Source organism: Larus michahellis, chromosome 3 (genome assembly GCF_964199755.1).
Source record: "Larus michahellis chromosome 3, bLarMic1.1, whole genome shotgun sequence".
NCBI lineage: Eukaryota > Metazoa > Chordata > Aves > Charadriiformes > Laridae > Larus > Larus michahellis.
In genome coordinates this window covers 30,204,668-30,223,828 of record NC_133898.1, presented here as the reverse complement: position 1 = coordinate 30,223,828, position 19,161 = coordinate 30,204,668, and the positions used below count along the sequence as shown (strand labels likewise).

The 19,161-nt window shown below is 40.1% G+C and overlaps 1 protein-coding gene across 1 annotated transcript in view; it reads right to left on the bottom strand.

The window, feature by feature from the left end:
- Nucleotides 1-372: 372 nt before the first annotated feature.
- LPGAT1 (lysophosphatidylglycerol acyltransferase 1) overlaps nt 373-19,161 on the bottom strand; it is a 69,024-nt gene continuing 50,235 nt past the window's right edge. The window contains exons 6-7 of the mRNA XM_074579491.1: nt 9,098-9,204; nt 373-5,133 (exon numbers count right to left, since the gene is read on the bottom strand). Of these exons, the coding sequence (XP_074435592.1) occupies nt 4,982-5,133; nt 9,098-9,204 (259 nt within the window). The 3' untranslated portion in view covers nt 373-4,981. The remainder of the gene's footprint in view (nt 5,134-9,097; nt 9,205-19,161) is intronic.

Genomic DNA, 19,161 nt, shown 5'->3' with positions numbered 1-19,161 from the left:
GGGAATCATGGCTACGCAGCGACCTGCAGAGAAGCTCTGGAGCCTGAGTGCCGGCAGAGTTCCCAGCAGGAGCTGGAGCGAGGGCTGCAGAAGCTGCTGCCCCCTTTCCTCCCAACTGCTCCGCTCCTCCCCTCACCCCTTCTGGCATAGAAACGTTTGTCTCCGTGTCCGTCCTGATGAGAGCTCTAATAAGCAACGTTATCTACCGACAAATTAACACTGCAGCTGTATAGCAAACCAAACGGTTATTTTACTATTTGTTGTGTTCGTGGTAAGCACAATAGAGATTGTGTATCTATTAGATATAAGCACAATAAATACAACCATCAAAGAAAATAATCTCGTGTGATTAAGGATTAGAAGCACATGAAGTGATCTTGAAAAAAATCAACTTTATTTTTGCCACACAAAAAAAAAAAAATGGGAAAAGACACCTAATAATCTCTGTAGAGAAATGCTCCTTCTGGTATCTGTCTACATTTCTGAAAGACATCTTGGCTGCTGGAAAGACTTGATAAAAAAATCCAGTGAAATAAATTCAGTAAAACAACTCCAAACACGACCAGCCCTTTTCACCGAGAGTCACTACAGGCTTCTGCATCCATTTTATCATACAAAACACAGAAATGCAGGTAACACGGGAGGGAAGGAGAAAATTGCAGGTGAAAGTAACTATTATCAAGAAAACTCATTTTTACCATACAAAATGAACACCATCGTAGAGTAATTTTAAGGAACTCACTCACTTTAATAGGACAGTTGTTCAGTGTATAATTACTTCATTATCCAATGAGAAAATAAAAGGTTTAACTTTAAAATGCATAGAATACTTTTAAAGACTTCTTTTGTATCACAGCCAGGTAGTCTACAGTTTTTCCAGAAAAAAATAAAGCTGCTCAGAAGTGTTCATGATGTATGCAGACATTTTAAACCAGAGTATGCTTTCAATTTTGCTCTTCCAATTGTTCTCTTTTTTTAAAAAAAGTGTAAAAACTATCAAATATGCAATTTTGCAAAATAACCCTTTATTTCATATGGCTCCGTTATTTCCAAAGAATACAGTACCCCCCAATGCGTAATTATTTTGTGTGATTATATCAGATCACTACAAAATCTCCAGCTATCAAGAGAATGCACCTGACCCCGGTCTCACGTTTTTGGAAACCCCAGTTTTAAGTACCTTTGGTCCCAGAATTTTATGTCAAGGCAAAGTGGAGCAGTTCATTCCTGTCACACACAGTGATCGGTATCTGCAGTATCTTGTACAAACAGGTGAAAAACGTTAACAGCACTTTATGGCAGTGTCAGACAAAAAAAAGTTACATCATTTGCAAAACAAGTGAATAATGAACAGTACCACAGTGATCATCGTATTTTTACCGCAATAATAAGATGCAGCTTATTTTTGATGCCAGGACTGGAGGAGGGAGAAGGAAGCTTTTGATTTTCCAGCGAGCACGGTAAATTGAAATCTTGCTTTTCAAAATCTGATGAGAGCCACTTAAAAAATAATAAAAAAAAAAAATCCCTCCTGCAAGAGACATCGTTTTTGAAAAGCTCAATAGAACCGTACATAAAATACGAGAGAATCCGTAAGGAAGGCGCACTCACCGAAGGGCACTGAAGAAAACACTTCTCCTTGTGAATGGGCAGCTACTCTTCGTGTAAGGGCATTCAAAGAGCAGTAATGCTAAACCACTAGGACTTACATCGTTTCAATTGTAACGACTTGTTTATGAACAATTAAACATAGGAAGGTACAGATGTTTTGTGTGCAACCCTGGCAGAGAACCATCTTTATTCGCAATACACTTAAATTGCTCTGTTCTCACTTCTGCATGCAACAGCTTTCAGTTGGCATTTTTACTCGAAGTTTTTCATTCTGTGTTGCTTTATACATTCTTCCATTATACTTCTCCTAACATAAATTCGAAGTTATATCAATTAACCATTTTGTGATCAACTGTATGATGGTTCATTAAGATCATTTTCTACCAAACGTACTTTGAACTCTTCAGAAGAGGAAGCCCCTGGATGGCGCAGCAAAACGCCCACTACATCTCTAACGCTGGCCCCACTGCCAGAAGGTAGAACCGAACTGCAACCAACAGGAATTGAGGTTTTCCAAACTAGCCTGGCTGAGCTCCAAACAGTCTTGACCGCATGGCATTTTATAGCACAGAATTTCCTATATATCGTATACATTTTACGTTTTTCCCTTCACAGAAAAACTGCTTGTATCCAATCTATTCTCTTTCATGAAGCAGCATCCAAGTCCATGCCGGGAGCGTACTCTGGAGTTTAACAACAGTTTCATTCCACTGTCATCTACAGCATCTCAGCCGTACGGAGACACGACATCAGCCGCGCTTCACGTTTTCCAGTGCAGGCAGGAAAGAAGCCTAAGACCTAATGCTATTTACTCACCCTACCAAAACAACTATCAGTGCTTGAAAACAAACATCTCACAATAGTAAGAACTACAGAGGAACAAACTGAAAATGAACAGGACCAGATAAATCAAGTGATTATCTGAAACATTATTGCGCATTACTAGTTTCTTTAGGCAGCGTGTGAGCACTCACTATTGACTGCAATCCACTGGAAAAAAAATAAATATACTGCATTTGAAAAAACAATGTGGAGTTCACAGGGTCTATAAAGAACAACCTCCTGATGCAAGTTACTGCTGTGCAATCTGCTTATATAAATTTCCCTTTTTATATCGCTCTAGTCTGTCCTAGCTTAAAATAAAACCAGCTGTACTATGGGCATCTCTGTGGTTCTCATCAAACCACCTGGCGGAGGACAGAAATGAGTAGCTTCTCATCTGCATTTTGCAATTTTGAGAGTCCGTTTAGGCCCATGTGCTGCAGACATAACTGCTTACACGGTAACGGCACTGGGCTGCCCCAACACCCTCCTGTCAAACGGCACAATAAATACATTCATTCCATCAGCTGTACTTCAGCAAGAGCAACGGGAAAAGAACAGAACACGCTCCCACGACTGCCTCCCTTTCAGGGCATGTCTCTTTTTAAATGGCTTTTACGTTACACCAGAATTCAGGTGTGTAAAGAGATGGGACTTAGAAACAGCATCTTACCCAAAACCTGAAGCTGGAGGCAAGCACCATCCATTGCCTCCCACCTGCGGTGGTTCTGTTAAGTCAGCGAGGGGACTCGTAGTTTGGGGGAACTTACTATGGTGGATCACGTTGCAACCATCCCACGGAGCCACCTTAGGATGAAACCACTGCTTTTGGGGAGACAGGGGTGGTGTATTTGACTAGGTATTTTTCCATTAAGTCGGGCAAATTGGCACGGCCTCCTATTTTGGTGTGCTCTTAGGCGCCCCGCAAAGGGAACACTGGCTGGGTTTTGTATCCGGCACACCACCCGCTGTGATGCACGTAGCGGGAGAGGGAGAGAGAAGGGGGATCGATATTACTAACTGGGAGCCAAAACTACTGAGGGCTTACTTTGTTCTCAGTAAAATTACTCTGTAAAAGGCAGCGTGCCAACAGCTGAAGTTCTGGCTACCGTGCTTGTATTTAGAGAGATTAGTTTTATTTTAGGAACAGCTTTCTCAAATCTGTGTATAATCACATAAACACAATGCCAACTAGACCTGCCAGAAGAAAGACCGTACATCACAGACATCCTTTCAAAAGTATCCTATGGTACACGTCCGAAAGTGTTCCACTTTGCCCTTCAATTCAACTCATCCTTCTTCCAGTAAGATTTTAGCACAGTGGTGAGCTAATTAATACTCCCCTCCATGTGGTTATTCAGAGTATTTGCCATACTTTTTTTTTTTTGCAGTAGTATCTTCCTATAGATTTATGATAACAATTATACCTATTTTTTAAGAAACTAGTTTTTCTTCTATTACTCCTTAGCAAAACATTAAGATGGTTGGCATTGAATTATTTAAACTCTCCCACGAGTATATTTAGCACTCTTGGAACTAGCGGGGAGAAAAAGGCCTCTATAAACCACTCAAAGGTCACCTTGGTTGGACTGCAGTATACAAAATACAAAGGTGGCTAAAAATCACCAGCAGCACCAGCAGCCCTTCAGAAACAGCTAGAATTGCTCTGGCTTCCAACGTGGGACAAATAAACCCTAAGCTTTATGTCTTTCCTTCATGGTATTTTCACTTTTAAGAGTGCATTTCGAAAACCGATAATGACCATTGAGATGCATTCTGAACAGAACGGGAAAATTAACCACGTGACTTTATATTTTCCAAGCTTCTTCATCATACGAGATACTGGTAGCACACGGAATTCAGAGAGCTGATGGTAAGACCACAGCAGAGATGGGCTGATTCATTAGACGTGGGCAGCTTCTAATCACACTACGATGCTGCAATGCTTTTTTGAGGACTGATTCCTCACAAAAACACACCTGACGCTGGATCTTACTTGGGTCCTGGTTTTAGATCAATGTGCCTAATACAACAACAACTGCTGACGCGCGTAGCCGCAAAGATACCGCCACCAGCTCTGTCGAGTATCTTTGACTCCAGCACAATGAGTTGCAAGAAAGTACGAGTTGTGCAAATGAGGAATCTCTAACCACACCAATGCTGTACAGACTACTGAAGAGACAAGTTGCTGAATTTTCTGAGCTCTAACTACGATGCCAAGAAATACTTGTGGTGACAGAGCTTTCTTGTCACAGACATTCTTCTACGGTGGTTGTACGATTGCACCTTTTGTCCAAATGCTGAATTTGCTTAAGTGTGGGTGAGAGTATACATTTTTTAAAAATACAGACAATTCTTAAAATAATACATCATCAGGTCACTATGTTACTGATCTTCACTTTTAGTGGAGTTTAAAATTTCCCCAAAGAGAGGGAAGAGTCCGTCCAGTATTTTCCTTTACTCTTGAATATTCACATTTGCACATACAACAAGACACTCGTTTGCAAGAGCCTGGATTCCCATTGTGTCCTCAGGTCCCATTCCACGTTTAAAATAGGCAATGATAAAAATACTGAAAGATGCAGTACCACATACCGCCTGACAAAAATGCAAGTGATTGTATGCCGACTAGCCACAGGTTACTGAGGGTCATCTCCCGAGAAATAGCTTTTGTTTGACCCTGCAGTGGAGGAAAAGCTCCTAAAAGAGAAAAGAAAACACGTTTCATGCTTCTGCAGCAGGAACGATAGCCTGAAAGCACAATTCTTTACCATCACCACTTGTCCCAGCAACGGTGCCCACAAACGATTAATCGGTTACTTCTGTATTATGCTGTTAAACTTCCAAAAGATTCTCCGGAATTCAAGAAAATAAAAAAAAACAACCCTTATCTTAATTATTAAGAACAATTTTCATTTCATTTGGATACAAACTTTAAGGATAAACTTCAAAGCATTCCTTAAAAACACCTATCCTCATTGTATTCAACCTTTGCAGGGAGATCTGACTGTCAACTAAGTGTTCTGGGCTATTTTGGAAGTTTTATTAGCGCCTGTATGATCAAATTGAATGGATTCCACATTAAACTTTACAGCTGCTTGATAATGATTTTATATACTGTGAAGAAGCAACACACATATTCTCAAGGTTCCTCTTGCAAATATAAATATACACACGCACTTTTTTCTTTTTTTAAAAAAACAACCGTTTCTACACGTTGTTTGAACATGCATTGGCCAGTCGGTCATATCGACTGTAATTTGCCACGCAGTCTTCCAGAAAGGTTCTACTGAAATGCCTGTTTAGCTGAGAAAGACTGGCAGGACATACAGCTGACACAATTAAAAAATTCATTTTTCCTATTTTTTTTTTTCTTTTTTTGTTCCTGACTTAGAACACTAAATTAAATGTGTCTGAATACATCAGAGCTTTATGATCATAAGCAAATTGTTTGCATATATTTACATCAGTATATTAAATAATTTGCATTGCATTTTACTGAGATACACAAAGCCTCGATGATATGAACCACTTCTGTTGTTGTTAATCCTGAACAGCGGATATAAAAACTCTAAATATGCCAGAGAAGATGATGTACTTGCTGCAGCATTATGGAGTCATGACTTCTCATAGAAGAACAAGAGATGAATGATTCAAAGAGTAAAGATACAGCAGTGTCAATTTTTAATCTTAGAAACCACACAATTTGGGCAATTAGATACCATCAGCAACTTATCTCTATGCTTCGCATTTGCAATCACTGGAGGAACTGCAATCAAGCATTTAAGACAAAGCTTTTCTTCCTGAATGAATGGTCTTAGATTTAAAAAAAAAAACAAAAACCAAAAAACACACACACCCTAAAAAAACCCCTTGATGAGTCCCATCCTCCTCTCACTGATACCTATTTTCACACAAGGGCAGATTCACCACACCATTTATTCCCCGGTAATTCTCACTGCTAAGCTTCTATTTGTCCACTCCATGCTACGTTTGTTCTTCCGCGGCCCATTTGTTTTTCTGTACCAACACCGACCTTTGGTTTCAGTAACTTTCCTTTCTCCTTGGTACCGACAGCGACGGCCTCTTCCCCCTCTCCCAAGCCAACTTGTGTCTTACAGAGAAAAGTATCCTGCACTTTCACAGCTGAGACAAGCCAAGCACTTTTAGTCGTCCTTCACAGAAACGACTCCTCCTTCCCCTTAATCATCTTAGCACCTATTATCTGCCCCTCTTCCCGGTTCAATTCATACTTCGTGAACGGGGACGATGGACCTGTACGCAGAATTTCCGGATGAGGTTTCAGACTTGGTACAATGAAGACTATTTCCGTAGAACTGGTGAAAGCCCTCTCCTGTTGCCCTGTAGGACGACATTGCTGACTGTTCTAGTTACATCTCACCAGTTGGCTTATGATCAGAGTGAACGAGGAGCATGATGACTTCAGTACACGGTACTCATTTCCAAACTGATAAGCTCCTCTTTTTTTAATTAGTCTCCAAGCGCTTTCAATCTGCTAAATGTGATCTCATTTCTGTTACTACAGTGTTCAAGTTCATCCTGCTGAGGACTTCAGAGAAATCATGAACTTGTCAATACAAGCTTTCCACTAGCTGCTAAAATAGGAGTCTTGGTGTTGTTTATACCTACAGGTATTAACTGTAAACATTTTTAATTTTATAGATGAAATGTGTAAAATGCACCTGTAAGAAAGGATGGGACAGTTTCATATTAAAATTTTAGGAGGATAGATTTTTTTTGTTTAATTTTAAGAAGCCTAATATTACAGGCTTTCCCCAGATCCATTAAAGTTCTGAACACTTAGGAATACAGCAAAAAGGAAAAAGGTGTTTTAGGCTTTGTTTCTTCTACTTCCCAAATAAAAATATGCCCAAAAAAATGTATTCCTCTACCAATGACATTGTCAAATTGTCAATACAAATTTTTAAAGTTTCACGTAGCATTAAATGTTACTCCAGCTTCACAAAGTAAGCTTTATGAACTAAGACAAGTTCCTAAGTAGTGTGTATTCCAAAAAAATTAAAAAATAAAAAAGCCGAAACAGCCCTTAGTCTTAAAAGCACACCAGCTTTAGATAACGTAACCGTCAATACAAAGCGAGCTCTGGAGCAGCATCAGGGATTCCCCTCATATCAGGCCTCAGGACTTTTCCAGGGGGTTTCAAAAAACTGTGGCAGCACTTTTGCAGTAAGCCAACAAAAAGCAATGCAAGCAAGTTCTCAACTGGCATAAATGGCAGTAACTTTAAATTATGCTAATTTATGCCTAATAAGGTACTATGTCATAGCATTTACATTTAAAATATGTCTTATTAATTCATACTGATTACATTGGCAAATTATAACCAATTATCCTATTTTGGAAGCGCATTTCAATGAATAAATCTGATTATATTCATTATACTCTCTGAAATTCAGGTCTAGTTAGATTTTTTTGGGTATGATTTATTTTAATGTTGTTTGTGAAATTATGTCTCAATAACAAGAATTCCTTACCTCCTATTGACTACACTTGTAGTTTTATGTAGATTCACAAACTTATTTGTCTAATAAAGTCCAATATATGCATTGGGATGCAACTCACATAGCAGGGTCTGGCTTTTGCCATCGATGATGGATGAGTGACAGTGGTATTTCATAAAGCAAAATACAACTCTGGGTTGTTAAAGAATTCTACTAATCTTTTTAAGCACTAGCATCAATCAATTAAGCACTCGAAGCTGAATTAACACAGTCTTTGCAATAAATCGTCTAACAGAAGTAACATCTATGTTTAACATACTCACTCTGAAACGTAAAACTCAGTTGATTCAAGAGACTGAATATTTTTCCCCCCCTCAACAACTGCGCTACTTTGTAATGAACAGATTAATTTTCTTGAGAGACAAGTTGCGGTATTTCATCTGGAGTCTTCCCACTCAGTCTATGTTTGATAAACTTCCTTTCCTGTATGTCTAAATAAAACTCTATTTTTTCCTCTCTGGATTTGCTTTTTTTTTCTGATGCTGAATTCCTCTGTTTCGTATTCTGAACACACACCCACCCCTGCTGGAGGGCAGATAACATACTTCAGTATCAACTGGATGGAAAAAAAAGAGCCTTGAGGAAACACTTCTCCAGCTACGGTTTCCAAGTATTTACCCGATATTTTAAATCACGTGTTTGCCAGTATCCCTTCAGTAATGTTATTAAGGCCCTAAATTTGTTTAGATTCCTCTGCTCCGTTAACACCAAAGGTACATTATGATGGAAGTGATCCTCAGTACCTCTCTGCCAGGAGGTCAGTACTGACAGCACCGGGCTGCAGATCAGGACTTTATGCTGTCTGTAATTCTTACAGATCCTTCCATCATAGCATCTTTCTGTTCAGCTGAACAGGAAACAGAAGAGGACTACGGTTCTGGGTTAGACCTGCAGAGATGACCGAGATCAGTTTTCTCTAACGGTACAAGCACCAGAGGAACACGCTAAATAGCCACACCAAGCAGATAAAATAACCTGCCTCACACAAGAGTCTTATTTAATCCCTTTTAGTATTAATAATTATATCTACTGTATTCGTGTGAAGAACGTACACGCGTTCTTAAATTATTTTGAGCTCCTTGTAAGAAAAGGACCATTCTCTTTGCTAAATATCATCCTACCTGTTTCATAGAAATGTGTCAAGAGATCCTCCTTTTCAATGAATCGTTGATATAGCCAGTGTGTAAGAGCTTCAGGCTCTGCAGGTACGTCTTTAACTGGAAAAATCCTACCAAAGAAACAAACAAAGTCAACCTAGAAAATGCATTCTCTATGTGAAGAACAAGTCTTCCCTTCTGCCCCAGCCCACCCCAAAACATAGAGAAGAAGAGTTTGGCATAAATCTAACTGCATGGTTCGTTCTCTCTCTGATTCACAGATCACGCGGGCATTAAGGATACAAAACCGGAATACGCCAGGTCACCAGTCAGATGCACACAAAAGACACGGGCATTATTAGCTTCTATCAAATGCTGTAGTACAGCAGATAAAACAGATAAAAGCTATTAAGTTGCTGTCTTTTTTTTTTCTTAATTAAATACCACCACACTGTACTACTATCCTTAAAAAAATACAAACCAAGAAGCAATGAAGTTCATGCACCGAAACAGAAAGAAATAAAAGATTGAGAAGGCTCATTCACAGTTTTGAAGAAACAGTTCTTCAAGAGGCAGAAGCCACGTAACGACATCACCAAGTACCAATAGCTTTTCTGTATCAGAAAACAAGTCCTCCGTGCTTTTCAAAGGATGCCTGAAATTTCTTTGTCTGAAATTTCTACAGCAGGTTTTACACTGAAAACTGACCGTGTAAGTACGCTCAAATATATTGCTGCTCTATTTTAAAAACCCCAATGGAAGAATTACCAGTGATACTTCTACACAGAATACTAGGTCCACTTAGAAAATCAGATATCCAGGGCAGAATTCACTGAGATACATACATACAGAAACCCCCAAATAATCCACCATCCCTCACTGGATTTTTTTCTAAACAGAATTTCAAGTCTTGCAGTAATGGTGAAATCTCCTCAGTAGACCGTAAGTGCCTTTTGATATAGACAAGAACTTACATATCTGCTGTGTTTCACTGGGAGGCCAATGCAGAAGAGATTTCTGTATCAGGCTGGCCTGAAAAATTCATAGTCTGAAATGTGAAACCTTTACTATAGCTTCCTCTTTTCAGGTGAGCTCCCATTTACCCTGTCATCCATGCCATGCTTCTATTTTCATCAGTGGATTTTTCATCTCTTTTTAAACAGTCTTGAATGAGTATACTGAAAAGAACTTGAAGTAACACCACAATCACGTGGGAACTGTCTGAACAGATACGGGAATGACAGACTAAAGAAATAAGATGCTTCTGAAGAATGTTTTTGTTGCTGTTACCGTTTTCAACATGTTTGCTTTGTTGCCAATTCACTTGTACCTCCTCTCTCCAGCTTGATGCATGGAAAAATAAGCTGTAAGTGGAGGAGAAAAGCAGCAAAGCATTGCCCTTATGAGCGAATTAAAAATAACAGTGCTTCTGTATACAGAGATAACTTCAATATAAGGAGATGAACAATTTTGTTTTCCAACCATGGCATCAACATGAACTCGTATTTCTGTACCTCTTGTAGCAATTCTACCTATGTCTTCTAGCTGTAGAAACGCCAGTCTCAGAAACCAGAAATTAGCAACTGTTATCTCAGGTAAAATATAGTTTGAAGAAAAGTCTTTGGCCAAAGACAAATATTATGAAATAGTTGGTAGTCCAGTAAATAGCTCAAGTCCTCAGCGTGCACATTAAGAACAATGATAAGGAAAGTTAATAAAGAACTATTTTATTGTGAAGCCCAGACATTGTACAGCAGATTAAGATTAAACCACACAGAGGCAAATAAAAAACACACCCACAGAGAAAGGACCATTTTTGTTGAGTATATAACACTAACTACTCTCTGTCCCCAAACACAACCCAGTTGCCAAGCACTATTTTTACTCTCTTCTGCAAAGAGATAAAAGGACTCAGCAATGGAATATTGTGTTTCACAGTGTATTCCCGAAGGACAGATGTTTGCTTACGCAAGTTTAAAGATGGTTCAGAACTAACAGAGCACGTGTGTGGGCTCAGGACAGAAGTCTAGGATTACTTGGCTTCATACACAGTTTCCATTGTAAGCTGCAGATATCCTTCACCTCCATCTTCACTTCTCGGTTATCTAATGGGTAACAACTCTACAGCTCAATAACCTAGTTAAGCCTGGTATTTTCCCAAGAATGTACCTTCCAGTCTGAAAACACTATCACAAGATATTACAAGACACTCATTAGAAACAATTTATGAGCTGGCACTTTAATGGAGTAGCAAAGTAGCGTAACCGATACCAATATTGGGAGAGACTAATGGAATGCATCACACCGCCTTCCTGCTTGAGCCCATCCAGGCTCTTGTATGAATCAATACAGTACCAGAGTACTCGAATCTCTGGATATAAACCCCACTTCCTAAAAGTTCAAGAAGCAATCACTTTTACAGCCAGTTTGAATGAATATTAAAGCAGAGCGAAAAACAACTGATTTTCCAATAATGCTACACTGGCTGTCACAATTTAGCAATGGTAAGTGCTAGCGTATTTGGAAGCATTTTCAAACATACTTTTAAGATTATCCAGAGTTATTTTTACAAGCGGAACATTCTTATTAACGACTGAGCTAAATTAGAGATGTTTAAAAAAAATCCTTAAACGCTGGAGACAAGCCCTTCCCGAACTAAATAAGGTGAAGCTAAACCTCCTTGTATTTATACTAAACATAGAATCATAGAATGGTTCGTGTTGGAAGGGACCTTAAAGATCATCCAGTTCCAACCCCCCTGCCATGGGCAGGGACACCTCCCACTAGACCAGGCTGCTCAAAGCCCCATCCAGCCTGGCCTTGAACACTTCCAGGGATGGGGCATCCACAACCTGCCGATACCATCGTTCTCAGCCCATCCGATGTCTCAGTTGGCATCTATGATTTAAAAGAACACCCTCTAAGAAGACTGTGTTTAGGAAAGGTACCCAAGAAAATCTCTGTTACAAAATTGTCTACACAGGAGGCCATCCAAAACAACGGCGGAAAGCCATTGCTCTGACTGGAGCAGGATCATGCCCAACCATCGGCTGCGAGGTCTGACAGGTCTAGCATTAAAAGATGCAGGAAATAGTTTCTTCTTTTCAATGAGATATGGAAACAGCTGTCAGTGTGGTCACAGCATAAGCTTCATCTTGGCTCTACCCCACCTTTGGTATCCAGCATCAGGAACGCCACACTAAAATCGAACAGCTTGCTGATCTCCTCAGGAAAATAAAATGTTACCACTACACAGAGCTGTTCTGACAAGGAACAAGTCAACATGTAGTATCTGAAGCTTCTAGATGCTCTTGGGAACTTGAATCTTTCTAGCTTTTGGACAAAAATAACCTTTCCTTGCATAAAAATAAGAGTATCTCTGTTCCTGGTGTGGCAAACAAGGAATTTAATAGCACCGGATAAGATAATTTGACCAGGAAATTCAAGCGGAATGGAAATACCTCCTCTCATTTCTCATCACGGGAACAGCTGCTTTGCTATCATCAGGGGGAAGTGAGGAAGGGGCTACACTTCAGCAAAAGCCACCACTGGCTGCACCCTGAGAAGTTAAAAGCAGTGGTGGAAGTAAAGACATACCCCGATGGGAGTCTGAAAAGCTGTCTCAGTAACAAAGCGTTATCTTCTAGCTGGAGGTTACCTATCTGCAGCTGCGAGGTGACAACGGCCACGGGATACTCCACGTAGCTAACTGAGGGACAGCAACTTTCCTAAACAACTACACAAATGTGTATCTATGTCCCAAACCAGGATACATTAGCATAAGTGACAGTCCAGGAAAGAAGAAAGGATTTTAAAAAAAAAGGAGATGTAACTGCCAAAGACATGTTGGCATACGTAAGAAATGGTGGAGACTTACCTACTGATAGGCCATTTCTCAAAAGATACCAAATAATTTTCAGAAATACAGCATTTTCAGAAACATCTAATCTCTTTTAAATGTTCTTTAGTGGAGAAACCACCTCTGATTCTGTATTAAAATTTTAAAGTTCGCAAGTGCCACCTTTAAGTACTAACAGTCATTCATAATCTGTCCTACCCTGAATTAAAAGTTCTTTATTACCCCCTACTCTTTCTAAATCTTAGTATTATTTGCTGTTTCAACAACTTTTAAAATAAAGTCAGCATGATGGAGGTTGCTGGTAGATCTCAGGCATGACCAAAAATAAGTTACTTGCGTAAAAAAGCGTATTAAATATACAGCCTAACTGGATGCCCTTCATAGACATTTCTGTAAAACTCATTCAGCAACCACAATGTACGCCATCTTATTTATAGCTAGGAGTCTCGTCTATTTCAATAAATCTGTATTAACGTAGACACACAAAAAAAGAACTTCCTCAGTAGCTGAAAGCTTGTTTCAATGGCAGCACAGTACAAAAACTGGTATGAGGAAGAAAGGTGACATCGTACTCATCCGCATTATGGCACAAAGACAGCTGAGTTGGCTGGAAATAGCGTGGCACTTTCATGCAGCATAAATGCAGTCAGCCTCTGCAACGGAGGTGACGCCGGCTGGCTCTGACTTCAGGGCCTCCACACCACAATCACCATCACACAGTGCGAACGTGGGATACGGTCATACAAGGGCATGCCCCAGCGGGACGCTAATGCAAAAAAACCACCCAACCCCATGCCATTCTTGATTGAGGGGAAGCTAAGCATCGAACAAACTTCATACCCAGGGTTTTTTTGGCTTTTAACTCTTGGGTTTTGACAACCAAACTGCAGCACACGGGAAATCTTACTATAAGGCAAACTTGGAGACCAGATGAGTAACACTAAGGCAGTTAGACTCCAGAAGTGGCTGGTGTAAGAAGAAAAGAAATAATCCCAAAACTCAACTCACTGTGGGGAAACGGTGGGAGCTGAGAATAGTAGCCAGGTTGCGGTCTTGCTGCAGAGACACCAAAACACACAGCTTATTTCTGCTGAGTGTAACTGCAGTAAGTCTGGATTTGTGGTCAACGCACATCACAAAATGACCCCAGCATAAAGCTAAACCATTCTGAGAAGAGGAAACAAACCTTTCCAACAGACTCATGAAAAGGCAGGTCTCACAGTGATGCCTCTAGTTAGAAAAGCCTTGCACCTTCCAGCCCCCCCCGCTTTCCCCCCCGTCCCCCCGCCCTCGGTGCTTACTCCTTTAACAGATGGGTTGAAATTTCCCCCAAAAAATCCCAGCACTATTTGACTTGGAAGAAGTCCGTACTCAAGGAAAATACCTAATTATGTTGCAGAGAGCAAACCCAGTTTTTCAGCACTTTCCAATGAGTTCCGAGACAAGTCTGTCAGGGTCAAAAAATTACTCGATAGTTAGAAGGGGTAAATTCTCACACCTTTGTGTTTTGAAGAATCTGAAACTTGATAATTGTTCTTTTTTCTAGGAAAGTTTCTTTTGACATCCTGAGGGAAGTCAGGCCACAGCTCAGCCTAATTATGAACTTCTGAAAAACGTGTCATTTGTACTGAAAACTGAAGTTTGGAAAGCAAGGTTCAACTCATTATCAAAATTGAGCTTTCAAACAAAAAAAAAGATTATTGGATTAAACTGATCCTTCTCTGCCATTTCTACCAGCTAGAAAAGCATCTGAAAATGAAAACATAAGGCTGGCTGCTGTGTCCTCTACGCTCCTCTGTTGCTCCCTAAGTAGGGTGAAAAAGCAATAATCCTGCGGTAACACAACAGGCTATGAGAAAAGGAAAACATCAGATTTGAAAGATGGTAAGGTAGAAAGAGATGGGTTGTGACCAAGGGGAGCAGCAGAAAGGTCTGACTGGGCGACCAGAACAAAAAAGGCTCCGCGGTCTCCTCTGCTCCATTTTGAGTAGCACAGAAAATGTTGCTTTTTTCCCTGCTGCTGTCATACATCAATTCCTCACTCTGGACTACTCCAAAAGGGGAAAAGCATGTTTAAATCCTCATTCTCCTTTCATACAGTAAAGATGGCATCTGGTCAAAACTATTCTTTACTTTTTCCAAAGGGGCATTTTATTTTTTTTTTTTTTGCTGTAACTCAGTTAAAAGAAATGATAGATGAGAAACCAGTGCGCCAGAGCACACAGACTCATGCAGAACTTCCTGTCTCCCCAGTTATTTAAAAATTACCCTTAAAATTTATTTCAAATGTAATCTCCTAAAACATGCCAAATTACAAAGAGCAAATTTAATTGCACTAAGTGAAGGAAAAGGGGAGAGTAACAACAATCTGGACATAATTTCATGAACGCATGAGGGGACATCTGTGTCAAACGCAGAAAAATAGAAACACCTCTGACATTTTCCATCTTTGGAAGGCAGTTCTGACACTTCCATCTTTTTAAAGATGGAGTCTGCTGTACCTTGGGTTTTCCTTTGCTAACTGGGTTTGTTTCAAAGAGTTAAAAGAAATGCAGCAACCTTACAAGGGACATCTCAGAGCTCAACACAGCACAGGCCTTTTCAAACCTCAGTCACTGATTTAATCTTTGCCTACACTGTTAATGACAAAGAGTAGTTAATACCTAATTGTTATCAAAATTATGAATTACTGAAGAACGACCTTGAATTTGTGACCTGCAGAACACGCCCTGGCGTTCCCAGCTGACAACCCCTGATACTCTAATGACTCTGTTACAGCAATGTTTTGGTTTCCACATGGAAGATGAACATGAAGAAATAGTAGGTTTCCTGGTCACGCCTTACAGCTACACAGGTCTGGTGTATCATCCTCCGCCCTGTGGCTTGACCAGCTCTCAGGGAGCAACACCGCACAGGAACCTCCCAGGACACTTTTCAGCACGTTAAAAGGTAGCTCTGCATTTCCGAACAGAAGTGCCAGGGACGAGAGGAAGGAGGCTGACATGGCAAGGATGAGCCAGCGGGGCACAAAGTACAGCTGTTCGTAGCACGCGCTGTTTAACCAGCATAAAGGGGTTTGGTGTTTTTCCAGAACGGCTCCTGATTAAGATCTGACAGAGAAATAGGCTTGAGACATTGCTGTATTTTCAGCCAAGTGAGGACACTACCTCAGAGGCACGCATGCAGAGCTCCTGCGAGACAGTTTTCTGCTGACCATACCTATAATTTCAAAAATAAGCTCTAAGAGATTGATGTCAGCCCATTGGACCTCAATTATCTGGCTTCCCAATCCTGGAGAAGGTTCAATAAAGTGACAGGAGAGCTGAAAGGTTTAATTTAACACCAGAAAACCCTCCGGGAGAGAACGGTTGTTCCTACTCTTCCCTGTCTGCCAGCCCTAGTTTTCCAAGCATGTACTCCATCTTCACAGGTACCTTCTTCAGTGGTACCAGCAACTCTGTTCAAATCATCAATAAATGATTTAAAGTTGTCAAAACTCTGAATGTGCCCATCACATCACAGCATTCTGCTAAAAAAATAACCCCTAATGAGTAAAATCAGGTGATCTGGGAAAAAAATAATAAAAAGAAGTTGCTTTAATGCCCTGAAGGGAATTCAACAGGAGAATTTCCGTATAAGCAACAGAAAAGGATGATGGAACATGAGTAAATTCATGTCCACATGCTGTTCAGTTGCTCTCTGCTAATCCTGCCATGGATAAATGTATCCTTTACTTAAAACAGAAAAATATTTTTAAAGCTAATAAAAAATATCTAAAAATAAATTTTATTGTCAAAAACACCAAAGGTGAAAATTTATCATATTTGTTCCAAACTAGAGCTCTAATTCCAGATACATTAAAAGGTCTTAGCGTATCATTGCTAGATGATACGCTAAATCTGGAAAAAAGGATACAAAACCAATATGACTTTTTTGGTATAGAATTATTCTGGGTCGTCAAAGAGAAGAGTTGCAGAAGGACGTGACAATAGTTGCCGATGAAATTAAATACCAGTACATGCAAGGCAACGAACACTGGGGAAGGAAAAAGCACCAGCAGCTACGCATACACTGCCACAGCCTCTGAGATTAGTTATTATTACTCTGGTAAGCGATCCTGAAGTGACTGTGGGGAATTCAGGATGTCAGTCAACTCACAAACTAGTTATAGCAGAGCCAGAAATGGCACAGACAAAAGTAACAAGACAGACTTTTGTGTAAGGAGACACCAAATAGATGAAGACTTGTTGGGCTGGGAGGGGGACAGGGACAGCTGAGGCAGGATATGAGAAAGCGCTGTAAAATCTCAGGTCACAGAGAGCGTTCCTGGGGAATGATTCATCCGCTACTGGCAGGACATGGGAAACAGGGTACACCCGCTGAAGGCATCGGCTGGAGAACTTAACACAAGCAAAAAGGAAGCAGTCCTGGTCGCCACCCTCCAGAACAGCTACACGTTGTGTCAAGGGAAGTTGTAGAAGACCAAGTATAAGCAGGTTAAAAATGGCAGAAGTTCATGAAGGCCAGGTCCACCAGCCCCCCCCAAAAGAGCGATCCAGACGAGACGCCTGCTCAGAACATGTTACAGCCACAGTGTGCTTATGTGCAGCGGGATGGTGCCCGGGTTGCCTTCCTGCGCCTTTGCTGCTACCGCCCGCTGTCAGAGCGGGACTTTGTTAAATGCACCTTTAAAAATGGCTACCCTGCATCCAACTACTGTCCTTACAGTCCAGAGGACACGTGCCTAAACTTGACGTGCCAATTTAAGAATTGCCAGGACTGGAAAGTTAGCCAAAGCTCCAGTTAAAACCAAGACACTCGGTTCTCATTTCAGAGGTATTACATGCAGCTCTCAGCCTTCAGAGACATGCCGCTGCATTAGTTTCCATTTGGGGCATACCTCAAATGTTTTAGAGGGTCAGCCAAAACAACTAGAGGTTATTTAAAAAATAATAGTAATTAAAAAAAAAAAAATAGCGAGGCTTGCCCCTGTCTAAACCAGTGATTTAAACCCTGTGGAAGAAAACACCTAAAATAAACAATTTCTAATATTTTTTCTTAGAATTTTAGTACTACAAGAACTGTAGCATTCAAGTTCAATGCAAGGAAGGTTACATCATCTTTATGCTTGTGCCCAAAAACAGGTTTTAAATATACGCATTTAGAAGCAGGAAGTTAATTCAACTTAAGAGAACTTTCTCTTTTTTAAAGGAAGTATTTTTGGAAATACTCTTTAGAAAAATTCTAATTACATTCAACTTGCAATTATCCTAGAGATCTGAGAGAGTACTAAGGTGACCTGAATAAAGCACAATAGATATTATGATATCTTACATAAATTAGGGTGTAAGTATGTTCACCTTCGGAAAAACTTGAAGGCAGATTTCTATAAAAAGCAGGGACAAATTTAAACATGGCTGTGGAAAGGAGCTCCAGTGAGCAGCCTGTACTCTGCATCACACAACACTGACACAGCAGTGATGCTGGAGAAGGTCATTCCCAGTTAAACTGCCACCCAGGGGATCCGCGCAAGGGTATCTGAAAGCTTAGTGTAAAAGCCGAAAAGCTCCCCAAATCAGCAAACAGGAATTAAGGCAAAATAACGCAATTTGGGGATAAAACGCAATCAACTTATTTGGTGTAGGAAGAGTTTTAAAATATTTCCGGAGATTTCAGACTTGCAATTAACTAGAAACTAAAAGCAAAACGCAACTTATTTCTTCATTAGTTTAGGTCTTGAGACAAAGAACTGCTGAGGAGAAAAATTTTAATAGTATCCCACTCTAGGAGTTAGTGAGATTTGCTACTATTTCCAGAGTGTTGCTCTGCTCAACAATTAAGAGTATGCTTTGAGTGAAAAAGCTGGTATTTCTTCATCAGAAAGTTAAATATCTCAGGAAACCTGTTGTTTAATAACACTGTGATTTTTAATTTGTTTATTAAAAAAAAAAAAAGGTCAGTCAAGGTGGGTTTACCAGCACCTTAACACTGAAGTGGAAAAGATGACCTAGCCATCAAATATATACCTAATGACTATATTCAGCCACAGGAGATTAAAAATTTAAATGTGCTCAGATACGGAATAGTTGCTGAACTTTTGAACAGAAAGTTGTGTTTAGATAATATGTGTTGCCCACCTGTGAGAGACACACATAAAAGAGACATTGCTACTGATTTCCTATATCCTGAAACATGATGCTAATTTGTGAACACTTGTTTTCCAGTATTT